The following is a 23,216-nucleotide window of genomic DNA, read 5'->3' as shown; positions in this document are numbered from 1 at the left end:
GTAGCCTCTTCCACTGTCATGATAAGGCCACACTCAGGATGGAGGAATAGCACCTTGTATTCCATTTGGGTAGCCTCCAACCCGATGGTGTGAACATCGATCTCTCAAACTTCCAGTAATGCCTGCCAGCCCCCCCCCCCAACCATTTCCCGTCCCCTTTTCCCTCTCACGTTATCTCCTTGCCTGCCCATCGCTTCCATCTGGTGGTCCTTCTCCACCCCCCACCTTCCTTTTTCTTTCTTCAATGGCCATCTGTCTCTTTCACCAATCAACCTAGAACTTTGCTTCATCCCTCCCCCTCCAAATTTCACCCTAACATTTCTCTCTCCCTCCCCCCACCTTTCAAATCTACTCCTCAGCCTTTTCTCCAGTCCTGCTGAAGGGGTTCAGCCTCAAATGTCGATTGTGCTTTTTTTCCATAGATGCTGCCTCTTGCTGAGTTGCTGCAGCAATTTTTGTGTGTTGCTTGGATTTCCAGCATCTGCAGATTTTCTTTTTTTTTCAAAAATTCTCAACAGATATTGTAATAATTGTCCTGTGTTTCAATATTACCATAATATCTTGTGTGTGTGAAAAATTGAATAGACAGTGGGCGTACATTTTATAATGATGAATTTCTATTTCCAACTCCTTAAAATTGTGTTTCCTTATGGAGGAAGGGAATAGTTTTCCACAGCAAATTATCGGACTGTTTCATTGAATCTGTTACTTGGCTCTGAATTGGTCACTTGAATGTACTTTTTGTTTTAATAATATGGATAAAATATTTTTGGTCTGTCTTCCCCTCTGCAGAGTGTGATGGAATTATCTTCTCTGGTAAACTCAGCATACTGAGTCCTCCTTCAAATAAGAGCAGAATTTCTAACTTGTATTCTGTTCCAGGGAAGATTTTGTGTCAGTTTGGCTGATTGAAATATAAACTTGAAAAAAAGCAATGTTCCAAAGTTGCTTTTCAACAGTTTTTCCATTTATGACCACCTTCCTTTTCTTTTTCAAAGGTGCTTGTTAAATAGGAACTTTGTGCGGATTGGGAAATGGTTTGTGAAGCCATATGAGAAGGATGAGAAACCGGTAAACAAAAGGTAAATATGGTTATAGTAGAACTTTTTATTGTTGCATCTCTTGTCACATTTGTAATTGTCTTTTCAGTTGCTCGACTCTTGCTAAAATTTTAATACTTTGCTTTCCCCGATTCTGATTTGGGGAGCTGAATGATTTTCTTAATTTATGAAATTTCAGTCTCCACAGCCTGAGATTAATTCTGATTGTGACTAAATTGGTAACCTAATGTCAGATTTTATTTTTTTAAACATTTAGATTATTGAGCTAAAAAGAGTTAAACCAAATAAATTGTCAAACATAATTGAGCTTGCTTGATTTGTTTTTGTCTTTCACAAGGATAGGATGAAAGTAATTTCTACTACTGGGATATGGAGTTACATGTGTTCTTATTGACCTTAGCATTGACACTTCAGTGTTGTGACCTTAAGGTCTACTTGTACAGACTTCACTCTGATCAAAAGAAGTTGGAATTTAACTGGTCAATCTCTTGGTTTGAAGTTTAACATTTCAGTTCACATTATGACTGCTTTGTTGCACTGCATGTGGAGAATTATAAGCCAACTTTGTAAGGTGGACTCTGAAGACGGAGTGTTGGAAATGGCCTGCAGGCAGGCTGTGTCAATGAGCAGAAACAGAATTAATGTTTTTCCACAAAGGTTTTTCATCAGAACTTGAAGTAATATGTAACTGATGAAATGCTTTTAGAAGGGGAGAGGTGAGAATGAATTGGATGTAGAGCAAGAGAATGACAAAATGATGGTGTAAACTGGGAGAAATTGAAAGTTTAGTAATTGCAATTAATCTGTTTGGAGGAGGATGAATAGAAGGTGAGGTGTGAGGACACCAGTCTGCTGGAACTGTGGGATACTAAATACAACAGTTGCTGGAAATCTGGAATAACACTACTGAAAGAACTTGATGGAGCAGAATTGGTGAAGGGTGGGAAATGTTACTTATTAATAACTTTTCATCAAAACTGCTCTGTCCTGATGAAAATGCGAAAGCCTGTTTCTCATTGTTAAATTCAAGTCCTGGGTTCTGTAACATTCCTGTTTGGAAGATGAGATGTTGTTCCTTGTGCTTACTGTAGGACTTGTTTGTACTCTGTAGTAGGCCCTCCATTAATTGGGGTCGACCATGGATGTTGCATCCTAGCTGTCTCAACGAGTCAAGGCAGTACAATATAGAGAGCAAGCTGTTGCCTGTGTAGACTGCTTCTCTCCATGCAGCTGATGAATGTAAAGGAGAGCACATTGCTAGTGTCAAATGCAGTACACTCTATTAGTATGAGTGAATTGTTACTTAAGCTGCAAGAGGACTTTGGAATCTCTGGGTGCTTTGAAGGAAATTGCATGTGAAGAAGCTGCAAGAAAGGAGTGGATTTTGAGAGAGATTGTGGAGTACACCAGGAAGTCACAGAAGAAAGTTTCCTGAGTTTTTTAAGGAGGTGACCAGGGAAACTGGGCCTGTCCAAGGAGAGATTTGCTGGAGAGGGCCTAGAAGTGGTTCACAGGAATAAAAGGTGATGAGTGTTTGATGCCTCTGGGTCTTTGGGGAGGATTTCAGTGAAACTTAAAGGATACTGAACGGCCTTGACAGAGTGAATATGGAGAGGATATTTAAATTAGTTGGACCATGTAGGTTCAGAGGGCAAAGCCTTAGAATAAAGAGGTGTTCCTTTATCACTGGGGTGAAGAGGAATTTCTTCATCTAGTAGATGGAAAATCTCAAAGTTCGAAGTACATTTATTATCGAAGTATGCATACTATATACAACCTTGAGATTTGTCTTGTTACAGGCAGCCAGGAATTAGTTGATACAGAGGACTGTGAGGGTCAAATCATTCTGTATATTTAAGAAGGATGGGGTTTTTGGTGAGGGGTTTAAGGGTTATGGGAGAAGATGAGCCAAAGTGTTGGGGGAAAAAATCAACTCTGCCATTATTGAATCATGGAGCTGACTTAATGAGCTAAATAGCACAATTCTGCCCCAGTATCATAAAAACCTATAATTGAGGGCAGGTGATGGACGTTATCAAAGTAGGTAAGTAGATTTTGTGTTGCAGGGTAAGCTGGTCCAGAAAGTTTGAATACATAGGATCCAGGGCAAAAAAGAAAATTGATATGGGCTTGGTAGGAGGAGGAGGGTTGCTTTCCAGATTGAAAACCTGTAACTAGTGGTGTGCCACAAGCTTCAGTGTTCCAGTATACTCATTGTTATCCATACTAAAGATTTGGGGGAGAATGTAGGTGGCAAGCAATAGTAAGCTTGCATCTGATGCCAAAATTGGTAATGTGGTGGACAGTGAAGAAGGTTGTCTAAGGTTACAACAGAATCTAGATCAGTTAGCAAAGTGGAGAGGGAATGGCTGACTGAACGTAATTCTGACAAGTGCAAAGTTATGCTGCTGTTGTATTAAACCAGCTGAATTTGGCATCTGAACAGGTCAGTTACAATGAAGGATCAGTGACCTGTTAAACTACTTTTTCTCTGTAGATCTCAATTATAGCATTGGCTTTGTTTTCACCCTCTTTCTCTGATTTGCATTTTACCAGACTGATAATTTGGAATCAATATGGCTTTGTTTCTCAGCTGGCAATACCGTTATTTGCATCTGTCTCTCCTGATCTCCATTCTGTCACAAACTTGTCTTTGTTCTTTCAATCTCTCTCCTTTCTCTGCAGCTTGAAATATTTTTGTTTCCATGGTTCAGATGAAGTGTCATCAATCTGAAGTATTTTGAGTATTTGCAGCATTTTCATTTTTGTTTTTCTTCCTTATCTGGGTTTGTTATTTTTTTGCCTTTTAGATTGTGAAATGCCAGTTGTATTTAAAGACCAATATTCAGAATGTATAATTCATAATTTAACTAACATTGTTTCAGGCCAAATAGAAGTCAGTGGTGGAACACTTAGATTTCAGGTTTTTGGGGAAACCTTTGAAGTACTGGGATATGCAAATACCTGATTAACCACTCACATTTTAAGGTTATTGCATACAGTAAATTAGCTTCCTTATGATTTCTCAGAAGTGTTAATATGAAGAGAACCAATGTTAGACAAAGAAATGTAGTAATTTAGACAAGTGTCATACCAAGGTGTTGCAGCCAGCAAAACGGCCAACTTCATTAAGGCTAGGCTGTGATTATTAGCATTTGAAGGAAAGGAGCTCAGCTCTGATGTATTGTGAGTGCTCAATGAAGGCAATATGTCTGTAAAGTTGTGAGTTTTAGATCTATTGCCAAATTAAATGAAAAGCAGGGTTGCTGCAGATTATGATTTGAGTCTCCGGGATAACACTATAGTAAAGAAAACCTTTTCAATTTCGTTTATTATTTAAAAGGCTGCTATTGATTTTGGGTTAAACATTTCAAGTAGTTGATTAAAATAAAGGCTGAATTGCTTTAAGATGATCTGCAGATAGTTACCAGAATTTATTCCACAGGATGTTGATCAAACAAGTGGCTTGATTTTCTTTTTTAATACTTCCTTCTATAAGAAAGAATATTTACCCTTCATTACTGGTTCAGAGATTTGTTAGTACATTTCAAAATACCTTGACAAATTAGATGTGCTAAATTCTAGAAATATTCAGCTGATTTTCTGTAATAGAAAGTATACTCACTACAATCCTAATCACTGAACATTTTAGTATAAATTGGTAATCAACGTTGTTGGCAGGGCAGGATAATCGTACATAATCTCCAAAATTAGCTGACAGGAGATTATTCTCCTAGCTAGCTGCAGTTCCAGAGAGGTGTTTTTACAGACTGCTGGCTGATGGAAGTTGGTGCTTGAGAGTGAGAGAGATATTGTGCATCTTACGACACTAAGATTGGAGGCGTTGTGGACAGCGAGGAAGGCTTTCAAAGCTTGCAGAGGGATCTGGACCAACTGGAAAAATGGACCAGAAAATGGCAGATGGAATTTAATGCAGACAAGTGTGAGGTGTTGCGTTTCGGAAGGACAAATCAAGGTAGGACATGCACAGTAAATGGTAGGGCACCGAGGAAATGAACAAAGAGATCTGGGAGTTCAGATACATAATTCCCTGAAGGTGGCGTCACAAGTAGACAGGGTTGTAAAGAAGGCTTTTGGCGTCCTGACATTCATAAATCAAAGTATTGAGTATAGGAGTTGGGATGTTATGGTGAGGTTGTATAAGACATTGGTGAGGCCAAATTTGGAGTATTGTGTGCAGTTCTGGAAGGATATCAGTAAGATTGAAAGAGTTCAGAGAAGATTTACTAGGATGTTGCCGAGTCTTCAGGAGTTGAGTTACAGGGAAAGATTGAACAGGTTAGGACTTTATTCCTTGGAGCATAGAAGAATGAGGGGGGATTTGATAGAGGTTTACAAAATTATGAGGGGTACAACAAAGTAAATGTGAGCTGGCTCTTTCCACTTAGATTAGGCGAGATAAATATGAGAGGATATGGCTTTAGGGTGAAAGGTTTAGGGGGAAACTTCACTCAGAGTGGTGGGAGTGTGGAACGCGCTGCCATCAGAGTGGTAAATGCGAGCTCACTCTTAAGCTTTAGGAATAAATTGGATATCTACATGGATGGGAGAGGTCTGGAGGGTTATGGACTGGGTTCAGGCCAATGGGACTAGCAGAATAAAGTTTTGGCCCAGACTAGAAGGGCCGAATGGCTTGTTTTCTGTGCTGTAGTGTTCTATGGTTTAGTATTTAAATGCTGTTAGTAGACCTACTATACTTAAGTAAAAGTAACGCGATTTAATAGGGAAACTTGAGACTGATGGAGCTAGATCTGTCTTGGGTAATATTTGTAGCTGGGAGCAATATTAGATTCATAATCAAAATATATTGGAAAAAGATCTAGTGCTTTCCCAGCATCTATGACAAACACTTCTTGGGCTTCCAATTGGGTACAGGTATCGATTATAATTGATGTTTCAATGGCAAACTTTGCCATCTTCATCAGGTACCAGACTAGACATGCTAGTTTGTCATCAAAATGTTTGTTATAATCGATACCTGTACTCGGCTAGAAGTCCAAGAAGAGTTTATTTGTAGAAATATATATATATATTTAAAATCAACTAGTTTAGTGTAGTTTAGTGTTGTTTTACGTAGTTCAGTGTAGTTTTTGTATTGTTCATGTAGCACCATGGTCCTGAAAAACATTGTCTCGTTTTTACTGTGTACTGTACCAGCAGTTATGGTCGAAATGACAATAAAAAGTGACTTGACTTGAAAAGCTACTATAGTGCTTTAAATTTACTGATAATATGACTCTTCTGGATGTTTACACTGTGTGATTATAAAACCTGTTTATTCTTCCTGGATTACAGAGCTAAAATTTCTAGTACACACCCATAATTTTTGAAGGTTAATGTTATCAGTTACACAAACAATTGTAGCCAATTAATCTACCAAATTGGTTTATTCATAGATTGCAATTTACTCTACATCAGAAAGCTTGGGTGTTTAGTACTGCAGCTCTTTAGAAACATCCATGAAAGGGCAAGCAGATAATGTGTTCCTTTTGTGTTTGAACAGAACTTAAAAAGCAGACATATTCAATTCCTGAAGGGTGTGGCAAGGTGCCTGATGTATGTTGAACAGACTTTATTGAAGTGTGCAGCTGTTCTTCTGGAGTTGGGTTCTGTTATGGCTGTCAACTAAAAAAAAATCATGTGTCTAATGCCAAAAAAGTTAATTTTAAGTAGCGATAAGTAAAATCTATCTACATCTGTTTTTAAAAAGCAACTAGAGACAAAGTTTTGGATGATTTTGATGAATGGAGGAATGGGTTAGAAGGTTATTTATTTGATAGGTTATCTTTCTTCTCAAATGGGAAGTTTTAACGTTTGAAGAGGCTAAGGAACTTCAAAGGATATTGGGCAAGCCTTTTAAAACTTGGTCAGAAGAGATAAGATAGCTGTTTGCATTGAAGGAAAGTAAATATTGTGAGGGGAGGGGTGATTTGAAATGGAGGATGACAGAACCCAAGTAGTAGGAACTCTACTATCTACTTTAATTTGCTGATTGAATATGGTAACTTTTCATTGCTGGTATTGTTGGGGGAGCTAGAGATAAATTCTTGTAAGGTCCAAGAACCAAAGTAGAAACTAGAATAAAATTGAATTTGGGATTAGAATTGTGGGGGGGAGGGGGGAGGAAGATGAGGATAATGATTGGGAAGGCAGGGGCAAAGCAGAGTAGATGGACTCTTGTCATAGCATCTCTGAGCTGTTGGTGCTCTTTTTTGAGGTAGTGTTGGAGGCACTATCAAAGTTTAAGAATACTAATTTGTAGGGAAAAGAAGCTAAGGTGAACTTTTGCAAGAATGAACTGATTTGACAGATGAGAGTAGGGTCCAGTATCTGCTTTATGGTCCAGCTAGATCTGATGCTGAACCACGTAAATTTGCATCCTTTGGAATTGTTGGTTGTGGGGGGGGGGACTCAATTAAAGGAGTAGTGTGAGAGAGTGCAGTGTTTTAATCAGGTTTGTCATTAGCTTTGATAACTATTTCCAATAACCTACGCATAATATTAAGTGGTTTCAACATTACTAATGTTCCTAAGCTTTGTCAAGTAGGATGTTGCCGTTAAACTGAAACTAAACTGGTTAAGCTATACATCCTGTGGCTGTAAGACTAAACTGGATACTTAGTGGTGAGTGATTTGCCTTCTGTTGCCCCGAGCATTTTGCCCCTAATGGGGCTCGTGTGTCAGTAAGTACACATTACTTGCTCCAGCAGCACTTCAGAAGCTTGATGCCATCCGGGTTAGACTATCTCGATTAATGCCTCATATCCTCCCTAGGTATTTGCACCATCAACAAAATGCAATAGTTATTCATTTCGTTTATTCTGGCAGTGTCTCCCAAACCCACTGTTTCTCCAACCAAGGTGGAAAATGTGTATGAATCCGCCTTCATGATGCATTGTGACTTGGAAATGTTTTATTCATTATCACTGCAGGGTTAATATTTTGAAATGGCTTATCAAACATCACTAGCTATAGTTTTAGCAGAAGTTGCCGCTAAGAAATTAGAGCAGGAATGGGCCATTTAGCTGGTTGAGTCTGCTCCACTATTCAATAAGATCATGGCTGATCTGGCTGTGGATTCTGGTCCCCTTAACCCTAATTTCCCTACTGTGCAAGGATCTATCAAACTGTTTTAAGTGTATTTAATGAGTTAGCCCCTACTGTTCCCTGAGGCAGATGATTCTGCAGATTCACAACTCTAGGAAATGCAGTCCTTCCTTATCTCTATCCTCAATCTGTCCTGAATCTTGAGGCTATTCTCCTAGTCCTAACCTAGAAACAACCTTGCTCATTTACCTTATGTCCCTTTTATAATTTGTATGTTTCTATAAGATTACCTCATTCTACAGAGTTCCAGGGTGTAGGTTCCCAGATGACTCAATCCCTCATCTGTGGAATCAACCTAATGAACTTCCTCTGCATCTCCTCCAAAGCCAGTATATGAAGGATCTCGGCACATTGACTCTTTATTCCATTCTCGCTTGCTGGGTTCCTCCAGCATTTTGCGTGCATTACGCCAATATTCCATTTACCGCCTTGATAGCCTTGTACGACTCATTCACCAGCACTCCCAAAACCCTCTGCACAACACCATGCTACAATCTTTCACAATTTAAATAATAATCTGATACTCTATTTTTCTTTCAGAAACGAATGACCTCACATGTACCAATATTGTATTCCATTTGCTCATTTACTTAACCTATCTATAATCTCTAGATTCTCTGCATCCTTTATGCAATTTGCTTTTCCACTCCTAGTGTTATCGGCAATTTAGATAGCTACTCACTGACCCTTCTTCCAAATCGTTAATGTATATTGTAAACATTTGCAAGACCAGCACTCCTGTAGCATTCATTCATTACTGACTGCCAACCAGAGAAACACCCATTTATCCCAATGTTCTGCATTCTGTTGGTTAACTAATCCTCTGTCTGTGCTAATACAACTTATTGCATTCTTATGGATAAGGCTTTCATGCAACACCTTATTGAACATCTCTAGAAATCCAAGTATGTTATGTCCACCTATTGCCCTCTATCATTATATCTTTATAGAACTGCAGTAAGCTTGTTAAACAGAACCTGCTCTTTCTGAATCTCTGCTGTGTCTGGCTGATGGAATAATTTCTATCCATATGTCGCTACTACTTGTCTCTTAATGATGGCTTCAAGCATTTTCCTGACTAGAGGTGTTAAGCTGCTTATATTACCTGCCTTTTCCCTACATTCTTTTTTGAATATTGGCATGACATTTGCTGTTTTCCCATCTGCCAGGACCTGCCCCAAAAACAAAGAAAATCACACACAGACACAGACACCCCTGAAGGAACTCAGCAGATCAGAAATAAAGAGTCGGCATTTTGGGCTGAGACCCTTCATCGAGAATAGCAAGGAAAGGAGAAGAAGACAGAATTAGAAAGTGGGGTGGGGAGAGTGGAAGAACTACAGGCGGTCTACAGGTTGATTGGCGAAGCTAGGTGAGGAGGAAAGTGGGTGGGGGAAGGGGTGATAAAGTGAGAAACTGGGAGTGGAAAAGGTAAAGGGCTGAAGAAAGAATATGATATGAGAGGAGAGTTGACCTTGGGAGAAAAGGGAGGAGAAGGGGCACCAGGGGGAGGTAATGGGCAGATGAGGCGAGAAGAGAAAGGTGTAAAAGGCAAGCCAAAATGGGAGAATTTTGGTAAGTTATCATAAATGCCTCTACAATAACTCTGCCATTCCATCAGGATGAGTGAGGAACTTGTTCTTTTAGTGGTAGCTGGAAAGTCAATTTGACAAATTCTTTTAGAACATGTACATGAGATTTTAAAGTAGAACCTGAAATCTTTCTCTAAATGTTCATTTAAATAGACTATAAAACTTGCTTGTATAGGAGACCAAATGTTAAATTTTTGGACCACAGTTTGTTAAAAGTGCAACCTTGGTATATTGTTTAAGATTTGCTCTTACTTGAAATGCAAGTACCATTCGGAATTTTACTCATTAATATTAGATTATGAGAACAGTCAGTCCTTGTTTATTGTCATTTAGAAATGCATGCATGTATTAAGAAATGATACAATGTTCCTCCAGAGTGATATCACAGAAAAACAGGACAAACCAAAAACTAGCACTGACAGAACCACATAATTATAACATACAGTTATAGCAGTGCAAAGCAATATCATAATTTGATAAAGAGCAGACCATGGGCACGGTAAAAAAAAAAGTCTCAAAGTCCCAATCGACTCCCGAGTCCCCGATAGTGGTGGCAAAAGGGAGAAACTCCCTGCCATAAACCCCCAGGCACCGACAACTGCCTATTCATTGGAAGCACCCGACCACAGCCAACACTGAGTCCGTCCATCTGAAAACTTCGAGCCTCCGACCAGCCCCTCCGATACAGCCTCCCGAGCGCCTTTGACCTCGCCCTGGCCGCCGAAACAAGCAAAGCTGAGGATTCGGGGCCTTCTCCAGAGATTCCAGATCACACAGTAGCAGTGGCAGTGAAGCGGGCATTTCAGAAGTTTCTCCAGATGTTCCTCCGTACTCTCATGTCTGTCTCCATCAAATCAGAATTGTGCACGGTACCCTACTTGACACATAACAAATATCATTCACCGGAGTGGCCATGCGCGCTGCGAGTACTTACAGTTCACATTAAGTTATTGATCTCTGGCACTTCTAGAGGGAGGCATCAAAGACTTGCAAATTTCTGTAGGTGTACAGACAAACTACATCACAATGTAATATGGAGGCTCCAATGCATAGGCTCGCAGAGAACCTTTCAGACGGTTGTAGATTCAGCCAGCGCAACCCTTTCTACTATCAAAGACATCTTCAAGAGGTGCTGCATCAATTCAAAGAGAAAAGGAGTTACTGGTTTGGGTTTAAAAGCTTTCAACAGAACTGGAAATGTCGAGGTTTGCTTCAGCTGCACATGTGGACCTTGGTTCAGTTGGTTTTGCTATATACTGATGGCAGTTGTGCCTGGGTCATGTCCATCAGAAATGTCTGAGAGATGCTAATCTGTGATGTTATTTCAAACACATTGGTTCTAATTTTGTTGTGTCCTTGGTTAATTATAAATGCCAAAAATTAGATTTTGTAGTCTGTTGTTATCTGGTTGCAGAAGTTTCTTTGAAGTATAATTTTAAGGAAACCTTTTAGGAAAGGACCCTGTTCTGTTACTTTGGCAATACTTGATCTGAAGAATAACAATTTTTTTTTAAAAGGTACTAATGTTACCTTACAGTTTCTGTTGACTAGAATGAGAGCTGACGAGAACAGTTTTCATATTACTGCAAGAAACCCTGCTCAAATACTCGTGGTTAAAAAGAACCTCTGCAAAAAGTCATCATTGGCATTTTTTTAAAACCTCTAAATTTTGGGGTTGGCCTTCAATTACAAGTTGATAAAGAATTACTTGTTTATCTTTTCATGTCAATGATAGCAGGTAATACTTACCTAGTGAATGCATTACAGGCCTAACCCGTTGCTTGTAGTTAAGGCTTTGGGGAAGGGAGTTTATTTGCATCATGTTAGATTTGGTTTGGAAAAATTCAAATTAAGGTCAATTGCTTTTAAAACTGTTTCACAGCTGCAGAATTTTAGTCGATTTAACGATAAAAACTTATTAGATTGATTATTTCAGTTATATTGGTCAAGAATTTCAGAATCCTATTTATTATCACTGACTTGTATGACACAATTCAGAAATCTACAGAGGAGAAGATTCTCCTGTTCTGAATGTGCTGTTCCTGAATTTTTGAATGTGGGTCTTTCCTAATGGTAGTAATGAGAAGAGGGCATGTACTGATGGTGGGGTGAGTTGTACTTGTGATGGCACTGGCTGAGTCTACAACCCTTTTTAGTCTCTTGTGATCCTGTGCACTGGGAGCCTCCATACCAGGCTGTGATGTACCCAGTCAGAATTCTGTCCATTGTAGATCTGTAGAGATTTGCAAGTGTCTTTGGGTGGGGGGGGGGGCGGGGTCTGTGTGTCCATGAAAGGTTTGAAAATTTGTACACAGTGATGAGTGCATGTGAAATGATGTATTGTGGAGTTTATGGTATTGCAGAGGAGGAGATTGTACTGAGATAGCAAATGCATGGTTGTGTTTATGCCACACAAAACTGAGCCATAATGCTGCTGCAAGTGGATCTGTGCTATTCTGTGCAGATGTGTAATGTGAAACTTACTTTGGGTTGATAATAACAGTAAATATGAACTATTACAAAAACACAAAGAAATCTGCAGATGCTGGAATTTTGAGCAACACATAAAAGTTGCTGGTGAATGCAGTAGGCCAGGCAGCATCTCTAGGAAGAGTACAGTCGACGTTTCAGGCTGAGACCCTTCATCAGGACCGAAATGTTAACTGTTCCTCTTCCTAGAGATGCTGCCTGGCCTGCTGCGTTCACCAGCAACTTTGAAATGTGAACCATTGTTCATCTTTGCCATTGAAAGAGGGATGAAGTTTGTAGTAAAGATTGAATAATAAATGGCTTGGTCTTTACAGTATTGGAGAGAATTCCTATTCAATACTGGATGCCTGACAGTTTGGAAAGAATCAATTGTACACATTGTTCTTGTGGTGAGGCCAGGGGCACAGCATGTAGATGAGAAATTAGGAAGTCAACAATGGATCTTTGTGGACTTGAATAATTTAGTTCCAAATGAGGTGATACTGAGGTTGTGGGTCGATAGAAAATGTAACCAGATGCTGAAGGTCCTATCCATTTGGCTGGTGAGTTCAGCCAGATTTAGAAGAATGAAGGGGAAAATACCTCTGTTAGTGACTTTGCATGTTGTTGGAACTCTGAGTCAAATATTTAATATATAGGCCTTAGTCCAGACAGATGGAGCTCATCACCCGTGGTTAGGAGCTTATCTAGGTGACGATAAATTCTGATTTTAAACATCTTCGGCAGTGTGGTTATACCCACTCATGGGAAAGGCTTTGGGAGTAAACCACAAAGTGAAACATCCAGAGCTGGAGTCTCTAAGGCAGTCCTATGTTGAGTTCAACACTGACTGGCAACCCCTGTGATGCAGCTGGTGGCAAACTTCATCAGTCTCTGCCATTCTTTTGGATTCATCATTTGTGTGGAGAGGGGAGCCTGCAGCATGGGCAGCACCTTGCTCTCCATATTGTAGTGCCCTGGCTTGCATATGACAGCTAGAACATAACGTCCATGGTCAATCCTGACGCAATTAGTACAAACATTTGTGCAGGGGTGATGGTGATACAAAATAGGAGGTGGTTTGTTTTTAGGATTTCCATATGATAAATTCCTGGTATTGTCCAGAACTTCTACAATAAAAATTCTCCAGGGTGTCAGCTTTGAAATTTTGGGTTCAGGCCCCCACCCCCACCCCCACCTGGCACATGGTTACAAAGAAACTGGTATTTCTACACCAATAGAGTAACGTGGTTGCAGTTAAACAACCACCAGTTAGACCACAATTTGCAAAATTGTATCCTGAAATGTTCCTGTTCAGTTGTCAGTAATAATTCTTGCTATATGAGTGAAATCTGTGCAAGTGAAAATTAGTTCCATCATGGGTACTGGCCTCTGTGGTATCCTAAACATCTTCAAGGAGTGATGCCTGAAGGTGCATACTCAGCAATTCATGAACAGCTACTTCTCATTGGACATTGAACCCAGGAACACTACCTCACTACTTTTGTTTTCTTTGCACTACTTATTTTAACCTGTGTGTGTGTGTATTCAGTTTTTTCTCTATTTATTATGGATTGCATTGTACTGCTGCTGTAAAGTTAACAAATTTCACAACATGTGCCAGTGATATTAAACCTGATTCAGATTCTGACTCTGAATAAATAAGGTGGTGTTGTCTGGATGCAATTTTACAACCTTGGGCAAGTCCTTTTAGAGCTAGTTAGCAGGGTTATGCTTGTGCACCACTGGAATCTTCTGTGATTATAGGCGATTAGCATCTGTTCTTTGTCCTAAAGCTTTAACTATATTTTCAGTTGTCTAGTTTTGCACCTTGCATTTATTCAAAGCAGCAGAAAGTGGCTTGCATTTGCTGTTGAGTTGTATTGTAGCTTAGGCTGTAACTGGAGAGCAAACATTTTGGCTCAGTGTAGTACACCAGGAAAATTTGGAAGAGAAGGGAAGTATTCAACTACTAATAACACCAAAGGCTGATAACTGTTTGGCCATATTGCCATGCCAATACAAAAATACTGAATCTGATAAAAACAGAACAATGTTTTTGCTGAATTATGCAGTTTATTGGCATCACTCCAGCTTGCACTGGTGAAACATGTTAGCATGTTGTTCCACAACAGCTAAGTAGCAAGAAATCTTGCTTCTGTGGTCCACCATTTCCTTTGTGTCAATAATCTGGAAACTGTTTGCATTGCAAAGTGAGAAATGTAGAATTCACTGGGGTTTTTAACAAAAAGTTTGTTCATCATATCCCTCAATAGTAATTTACAAATTGCTTTTTATTAAAGCAGTGATTGATAAAATGAATTTTTATCACTTCTTGCCCACACCTCCTTGACCTCTTGAGACTTAAGAAAAATGAATGTGCTACTGCCTTAAAGAACTGCTGTGGTCTAAAGTGCTAATTTTATCTCCCTGTGGCCTCTTCTGGGACATGTTATTCTGAGGGACTATCATGTGACCAAGCTACTGAAGCCTCTTGAGTTTATCCAGCACTTTAACAGATCTAATTTCAAGCCATCTGCAGTACAAGCTAAATGTCATCACTTCTGATCACTATTCCTTTCTTGTGCAGTTACAAAAGAATTGTGCAATCAGCATTTGAACATGCAAATTGAGTATGCCATGATTTAAAAAAAAATTGCCTATAAACTGTTGGAATTAAACAGGTGATTTTTTTTACTGCAATCCTTGCCACAACCTCTTCAAAAATGTTAAAATGCTTTAATAATACTAAAATTACAAAACAAAATTGATCTAGACTTAGACAAGTGGTGAACACTTAATTTTAAGGTCAGCTCTGCTCTCAGGCCAGTTGCCCTCTTTTAGTAAGTGTAGTAAGTTGGTGATAAAGACACAAACGTATATTTCAATTAGTTAGAAAGCTTGTAATACTAGCTTCATTTACATATGCTGATTTTCAAATTGGCTGTTGTAAATTTATGAGAACTTAAGTTTTAAATTCTCTGGTTTCAAATCTCTGTGAATAAAAATTTTAATGAACTTTAATAAACTATTGTACTTATTGTCTTTGGTCTTAAACTAAAGGGCCAGACACCATTTTGTATTTGTACATGTTTCCATAGGCATGGCTCTAAGGCCTCAGTCAGCTGTTCATCTTGCATACAGGTCTAGACTGTACAGCTGTTTTGACTGGATAATTTTAGAACCATCAATGTTAAATCTTTTAACTCGTCGGGTTGGGCAGCATCTGTGGATGGAAGCAGTTTCTTGAGTCCCTTCATTCAGTCCAGATGATTGCCCTTCATCATAGATGTCATCTGCCCATTGCCCTCCACTAATGCCACCTAACAAAATGGCACAAGATAGAAAGAAGTCGGCATGGTTTCTTTAAGGGAAAATCTTGCCTGGTGAATCTGTTGGACTTCTTTGAGAAAATTACAAGTAGGATAGATAAATGATGCAGTGGATGTTGTATATTTAGACTTTCAGAAGGCCTTTGACATGGGTCACACATGAGGCTGCTTACCAAGTTAAGAGCCTACGGTATTACAGGAAAGTTACTGGCATTAGTGGCGGACCAATCGATTTGAAGAGAGAGCTTTGCACAGGTTGAGGAGAAGAGATTAAAAAAACGAGCGTTTCGCGGGGCTTGGCGCATTAGCGGTGGACCAGTTGATTCGCAGGTCATTAGCAGGAGCAAATAAAAGTAAAGCACTGTGGCCATTGTGTGAGTGGACCAGTGTAGGAGTGGGAACATGAGGCTTTGGTGTCGAGGCACAGGTAAGTAGCAGATGAGGCTTTTGTAGTGGTTGAATAAAAGGTCACTAAATTACAGCTAATTAAATAAAGTAGGGATGATGCAGTATCAGGTGTTTTGCTGTAGCCGCACGATGTGGGATCTGGTGGACCCCATTGTGATTCTTGGTGACCACGTTTGCAGCACGTGTTGGCTGCTTGAGGAACTCGGGCTCAAAGTTGATAACCTGGAATCTGAGCTACAAACACTGTGGTACATCAGGGAGGGGGAGAGTTACTTGGATTCTCTGTTTCAGGAGGTAGTCACGCCCATTAGATTAGCTGCCTCAAATTTGGTCTATGGTCAGGGACAAGAGGGTGTGACTGCACTGTAGTTCAGGGAACCATTGGGGGTGGGGAGAGAAGAGAAATGTCATGGTAATTGGGGATTGTATAGTCAGGGGAATAGACAGTTCTCAGCCACGAGGATAGTGTCCTGAAGGCTGTGTTGCTTGCCTGGTGCCCAGGTTCGGGACATCTTATCTGACCTGCAGAGGAATTTGCAGTAGGAAGGGAAAGATCCAGTTGTTGTGGTCCATGTGGATACCAACAACATGGCTAGAACGAGGAAAGGGGTTCTGCTGAGGGAATTTGAGCAGCTAGGGACTAAATTTAAAAAGCAGAACGATAAAGGTAGAAATCTCTGGATTACTGCCTGAGCTACGTGCAAATTGGCATAGTGTCAAGAAGATTGGAGAGTTAAATTTGTGGCTCAAGGATTGGTGTGGGAGAAATGGGTTTGAATTTATGGGAAATTGGTACCAGTATTGGGGAAGGAGGGAGCTGTACCAATGGGGCGGGCTCCATCTGAGCCGTGATAGGACCTGGATCCTAGCAAATCACATAACTAGGGCTGTGAATAGGTCTTTAAACAAAATAGTAGGGAGTGAGTTCAACAGATTGGAGAAGTATGGATAAAGTAAAAAAAAAAGTGAAAAAGAAGCCAAAGATTAAAAAAAGAGTAAAGTAAGAGGTGGAGTGAAGAAAAGTCAAGTGCAAAGGAGTGAAAGATTGCAAGATTTTAAAAGCACAATGAGTGTGAGGGCACTTTATTTGAATGCCCATAGTACCTGAAACAAAGTCAGTGAACTTGTGGCGCAAATCAGTACAAAGAGGTATGTTTTAGCGGCCATTACAGAAATGTTGCTGGGTGGGGAGAAGTGGGAATTAAATATCCAAGGATATCAGGCAATTTGGAAGGATAGGCAGGAAGGTAAGGGAGGTGAGGAAGCACTCTTAATTAAGATGAGATCAGGGAGATAGTGAGAGACTGTATGAGATCTAAGGAGCAGAATGTTGAATCCATCTGGGTAGAGATTAAGAATAGTAATGGAAAAAATCATTGGTGGGAATTGTCTGTCAGCCACTGAATAATAACATTACAGTGGCATAGGCAATAAACAGAAATATCTGAGGCATGTAAGAATGGAACAGCAGTTATCATGGGGGATTTTAACTTGCATATAGATTGGGTGAATCGGGTTGGTCGAGGTAGTCTTGAGGAGGACTTCATAGAATGCATCCGTGATAGCTTTCTTGAACAGCTTGTTACTGAATCTACAAGGGAATATTCTATCTGAGATCTGGTCCTGTGCAATGAGACAGGTAAAATTAATGATCTTATAGTTGGGGATCCTCTTGGAAAGAGTGATCACAGTATAATTGAATTTCTCATACAAATTCCTTATGTTTACTAAATGGAGGGTGCAATAGTTCAATCGAAAACCAGTGTATTATGCCTAAACAATGGAGACTACAATGGGATGAGGGAGGATTTGGCTATTGTAGACTGGGAACACAGGTTATATGGTGGGACAGTTGAGGAACAGTGGAAGACTTTCAAAGAGATTTTTCATGGTGCTTAACAAAAGTGAATTCCATTTAAAAGCAAGGACGGTAAGGATGGGGTGAGCCAGCCATGGATAACAAAGGAAATAAAAGAAGGCACCAAACTAAATGCTCAAGCATAGAAAGTCGCCTAGAGTAGTGGGAAACTGAAGATTGGGAAAACTTAAAGAAGTGACAAAGTACCACTAAGCGAGCAATAAAGAAAGGGAACTAGATTTTGAACATAAACTAGCATAAAATATAAAAACAGATAGTAAAAGTTTTTATAATTATATAAAGTGGAAAAGGTGGCTAAAGTGAATGTAGGTCCCTTGGAGGACGAGAAGGGGGAATTGATATTGGGTAATAAAGAAACGGCTGAGGCTTTGAAAGACTATTTTGAGTCGGTCTTCACAGTGGAGGACACATCTAACAGGCCAAAGAAAGATGTTATGGATGTGATGAGAGATGAGGATCTCGATACAATAGCTATCACTAAAGAGGTAGTGCTGAGCAAACTTTTGGGCCTAAGGATAGACAAGTCCCTTGGTCCTGATGGAGTGCATCCCAGGGTACTGAAGGAAATGGCAAAAGTTATTAGTAGAGGCTTTGGTGATGATTCTCTGTACTCTGGACTCCTGGCAGATTGGAAAATGCTGAATGTCATGCCACTGTTCAAAAAAAACGGATGTAGGTAAAAGGTAGGTAACTGGAGGCCACACACACAAAATGCTGGTGGAACGCAGCAGGCCAGGCAGCATCTATAGGAAGAAGTACAGTTGACGTTTCGGGTCGAGACCCTTCATCAGGACTAGCGGAAAAAAGAGATAGTAAGAGATTTAGGAGGGGGAGGGGGAGACCCAAAATGATAGGAGAAGGCAGGAGGGGGAGGAATGAAGCCAAGAGCCGGGAAGTTGATTGGCAAAAAGGATAAGGCTGGAGAAGGGGGAGTATCATGGGATGGAAGGCCTTGGAAGGAAGAAAGAAAGGGGGAGCTCTCAGAATGAGGCTTTTCATTCCAGGACGAAGGAGATGTCTTCCTTTTTTAAAGAAAGGGGCTTCCCTTCCTCCACCACCAACTCTGCCCTCAAACACATCTCTCCCATTTCACGCACTTCTGCTCTCACCCCATCCTCCTGCCACCCCACTAGGGATAACCTCCCCCTTTCTTTCTTCCAAGGCCTTCAGTCCCATGATACTCCCCGTTCTTCAGCCTTGTATTCCTTTTGCCAATCAACTTCCCAGCTCTTGGTTTCATCCCTTCCCCTCCTGTCTTCTCTTATCATTTCGGGTCTTCCCCCCCCCCCAATCTTCAAATCTCTTACTATCTCTTTTTCCTGTTAGTCCTGATGAAGGGTCTCGACCCGAAACATTGACTGTACTTCTTCCTATAGATACTGCCTGGCCTGCTGCGTCCCACCAGCATTTTGTGTGAATTTCCAGCATCAGCAGATTTTCTTGTGTTTGCTAACTATAGGCCAGTTAGTTTAACATCTGTAGCTTGAAGTTATAGTTAAAGAGAAAATAATGAGCCATCTGGAAAGAAATGGATCCATCAGGCAGATGCAGCACGGATTCAGCAAAGGCAGGTCCTGTTTGACACATTTATTGGAGTTCTTTGAGGATATAACGAGTGCAGTGGATAGAGGGGAACAGATAAACGTTATTTAGTTGGACTTCCAAAAGGTGCTCAATAAGGTGCTGCATAAAAGACATACAAGATGAGGATGCCTAGAGTTGGGGATGATGTATTAGCATGGATAAAGGATTGATTCATGAATAGAAAGCAGAGAATTGGGATACATGTGTGTTACTCTGGTTGGCAATCAGTGGTGAGTGGTGTGCTGCAGGAGTCTGTGCTGGACCCGCAACTGTTTACGAACATAGAATAGTACAGCACAGTACAGGCCCTTTGGCCCACAATGTTGTGCTGACCCTCAAACCCTGCCTCCCATATAAGCCCCCACCTTAGATTCCTCCATATACCTGTCTAGTAGTTTCTTAAACTTCACTAGTGTATCTGCTTCCACCACTGACTCAGGCGATATACATTAACGATCAGAAAGCGGGGACCAAGTGTAGTGCATCTAAGTTTGCTGATGATACTAAATTGAGTGGAAAAGCAAATTGTGCAGAAGGTACAGAGAGTCTGCAGAGAGACATAGATAGGTTCAGTGAGTGGGCAAGGGTCTGGCAAATGGAGTACAATATTGGTAAATGTGAGGTCATCCACCTTGGAAGGAAACATGAAAGAGCAGATGATTATTTAAATGGTAAAAAAAATTTGCAGCATGCTGCTGTGCAGAGGGACTTGGGAATGCTTGTGCATGAATCACAAAAGGTTGGTTTGCAGGTGCAGCAGGCTATCAAGAAAGCAAATGGAATGTTGGTCTTTATTGCTAGAGGGATTGAATTTAAAAGCAGGGAGGTTATGCTGCAACTATACGGGATACTGGTGAGGCCACAACTGTGTGCAGTTCTGGTCTCCTTGAAGGATATATTGGCTTTGGAGGTGATGCAGAGGATGTTCACCAGGTTGATTCCAGAGATTAGGGGGTTAGACTATGAGGAAAGAGGCAGGAAAGTTGTTTACACTGATAGGTGAGACTAGAATAGGGGTCATAGTCTCACGATTCGGGGGAGTAGATTTAGGACAGAGATGAGGAGGAACTGCTTTTCCCAGAGAGTGGTGAATCTGTGGAATTCTCTGCCCAATGAAGCAGTGGAGGCTACCTCAGTAAATATTTAAGACAAAGTTGGATAGATTTTTGCATAGTAGTGGAATTAAGAGTTATGGGGAAAAGGCAGGTAGCTGGTGATGAGTCCATGGCCAGATCAGCCATGTTCTTATTGAATGGCAGAGCAGGTTTGATGGCCCAGATGGCCGACTCCTCCTATTTCTTATGTTCTCGTGGTTAGAGCATTGGCTGATTGGTAGGAGGCAGCAAGTGGTAATAAAAGGATCCTTTTCTGGTTGGCTGCCAATGACTAGTGGTGTTCTGCAGGGGTTGGTGTTGGAACTGCTTTTTATGCTGTATATAAATGATTTAGATGATGGAATTGGTCGCTTGGTAGCCAAGTTTACAGATGATACGAAGATTGGTGGAGGGGCAGGTAGTATTGAAGAAACAGGAAGGTTGTAGAAGGACTTAGACAGATTTGGAGAATGGGCAAGTAAGTGGCAAATGAAGTACAATGTTGGAAATGCATGGTCATGCACTTTGCTAATAAAAATAAATGCAGAATATTTTCTGAACGGGGAGGAAATCCAAAAATCTGAGGTGCAAAGGGACTTGGGAGTCCTTGTGCATAACACCCTAAAGGTTAACTTGCAGGTTGAGTCAGTGGTGAGGAAGGCAAATGCCATGTTAGAATTCTTTTCAAGAGGTCTAGAATACAAGGGCAGGGGTGTGATGCTGAGGCTTTATAAGGCACTGCTGAGGCCTCACCCTGAGTATTCTAAATGGTTTTTGCCTCCTCATCTAAGAAAAGATGTGCTGGCATTGGAGAGGGTTCAGAGGAGGTTCACAAGAATGATTCTGTGAGTGAAATGACTATCATATGATGGACAGTTGATGGCTCTGGGACTTTACTCACTGGAATTTAGAAGGATGAGAGGGGATCACGTTGAAACCTTTTGAACGTTGAAAGGCCTAGTCAGAGTAGATGTGGAAAGGATGTTTCCCAAGGTGGGGGAATCTAGGACAAGAGGGCACAGCCTCAGGACAGAGGAGCGTCCATTTAAAACAGAGATGCGGAGGAATTTCTTTAGCCAGATGGTGGTGAATTTGTGGTATTTGTTACCATGGGCAGCTGTGGAGGCCAGGTCATTGGTGGGTGTACTTAAGGCAGAGCTTGATAGGTTCTTGATTGGACATGGCGTCAAAGGTTATGGGCAGAAGCCTGGGAAGTGGGGCTGAGGAGGGAATAAGGATCATCCATGATTGGATGGCAGAGCAAACTCTGGGCCAAATGGCCTATTTCTGCTCCAATGTTTTATGATTTTGTGGTCTAACCTGCTAAGTTACCCTGGCATTGTTGTTTTTTCTTGTTGTCGTTGCAGATTCCAACATCTGCATCTCCATTTTGACAATACCATTGACTTAGTTGGAAGTTAGAAACACTTTTTTCTTTGTTCCCCCTAAGTAGAGTTCACATTTTGTCATGGTTGACTCTGTTGAAGTCAGTGAACTTGCATCAAGAATCCACTGCATGACATTTCTGATCCTTTGACAGTATGTTGGAATACTGAGCTTTCTGAGGAGTGAGTGAATTTTCTGTCTTGAGGCACCAAATCTCTATGTCCAAAACCAGGACTTGATGCGCAACATGTATTGAAAAGGAAGGCTATGGTTGGTGGCTAATTTGATTAATCAGCACGGCTTGCAGTCCAAGTGTCTATGGAGATTGGAATGGAGATAGCAAGTTTCCCATGATCTCCCAAACTTGGATGTCAAAGTAAAATGTATTATCAAAGTACATATGTCACCATATACAACCATGAGATTCATTTTCTTGCAGGCATAATAAATCCATAATAGAATATATCAAAATAGTTAAATCAACAAAAACCACACCATCTTGGGCATTCAACCAGTGTGCAAAAGACAAACTGTGCAAATAAAAAATAAATAACTAATAAATAAATTTAAAGAACAAGGTGAAGAGTCCTTGAAATAAGTTGTGGGACAAGCGAAGTTGAGTGAAGTTATCCCCTTTGGTTCAAGAGCTTGATGACTGAGGGGTAATAACTGTTCCTGAACTTAGTGGTTCCCGAGGCTCCTGTATTTCCTTCCTGATGGCAGCAGTGAGAAGAAACCATATGTCTTTGGTGGTGGGGCTCCCTGATAATGGATACTGCTTTCTTGTGACAATGCTTCGTGTAGATGTACTCAGTGGTGGGGAGGGCTTTACCTGTGATGGACTGAACTGTATCCGCTACTTTTCGTAGAATTTTCTTTTCAAGGGCATAACAGGTGTATGTAACAAGCAAGGTGTTTCCATACCAGGCTGTGATGTCGCTGGACAATATACTCTCCACTACACATCTATAGAAGTTAGTCAAAGTTTTAGATGTCATGCTGAATCTTCACAAACTTCTAAGTAAGTAGAGGCGCTGTTGTGCTTTCTTAGTAATTGCAGTTACGTGCTTAGGCCCAAGACAGGTCCTGTGAAATGATAACACTAAGAGAATTTAAAGTTGCTGACCCTCTCCACCTCTGATCCTCCGATGAGGACTGACTTCTTGATTTCTTCCTTCTGAAGTCAATAATTAGCTGTTTGGTCTTGTTCACATTAAGAGGTTGTTATGGAACCACTCAGCCAGATTTTCAGTCTCCCTTCTATATGCTGATTCGTCACCACC

At 40.6% G+C, this 23,216-nt stretch overlaps 1 protein-coding gene across 2 annotated transcripts in view; it reads left to right on the top strand.

Moving 5' to 3' along the window:
• med13a (mediator complex subunit 13a) overlaps positions 1-23,216 on the top strand; it is a 184,177-nt gene that overhangs the window by 56,788 nt on the left and 104,173 nt on the right. For both annotated transcript variants that reach the window (XM_063031090.1, XM_063031089.1), the window contains exon 4: positions 999-1,082. In XM_063031090.1, coding sequence (XP_062887160.1) covers positions 999-1,082 — 84 coding nt within the window. The remainder of the gene's footprint in view (positions 1-998; positions 1,083-23,216) is intronic.

Source organism: Mobula hypostoma, chromosome 23 (assembly GCF_963921235.1).
Source record: "Mobula hypostoma chromosome 23, sMobHyp1.1, whole genome shotgun sequence".
Lineage (NCBI taxonomy): Eukaryota > Metazoa > Chordata > Chondrichthyes > Myliobatiformes > Myliobatidae > Mobula > Mobula hypostoma.
The sequence above is the reverse complement of the archived record's forward strand: the minus strand, read 5'-3'. Positions and strand labels throughout refer to the sequence as shown.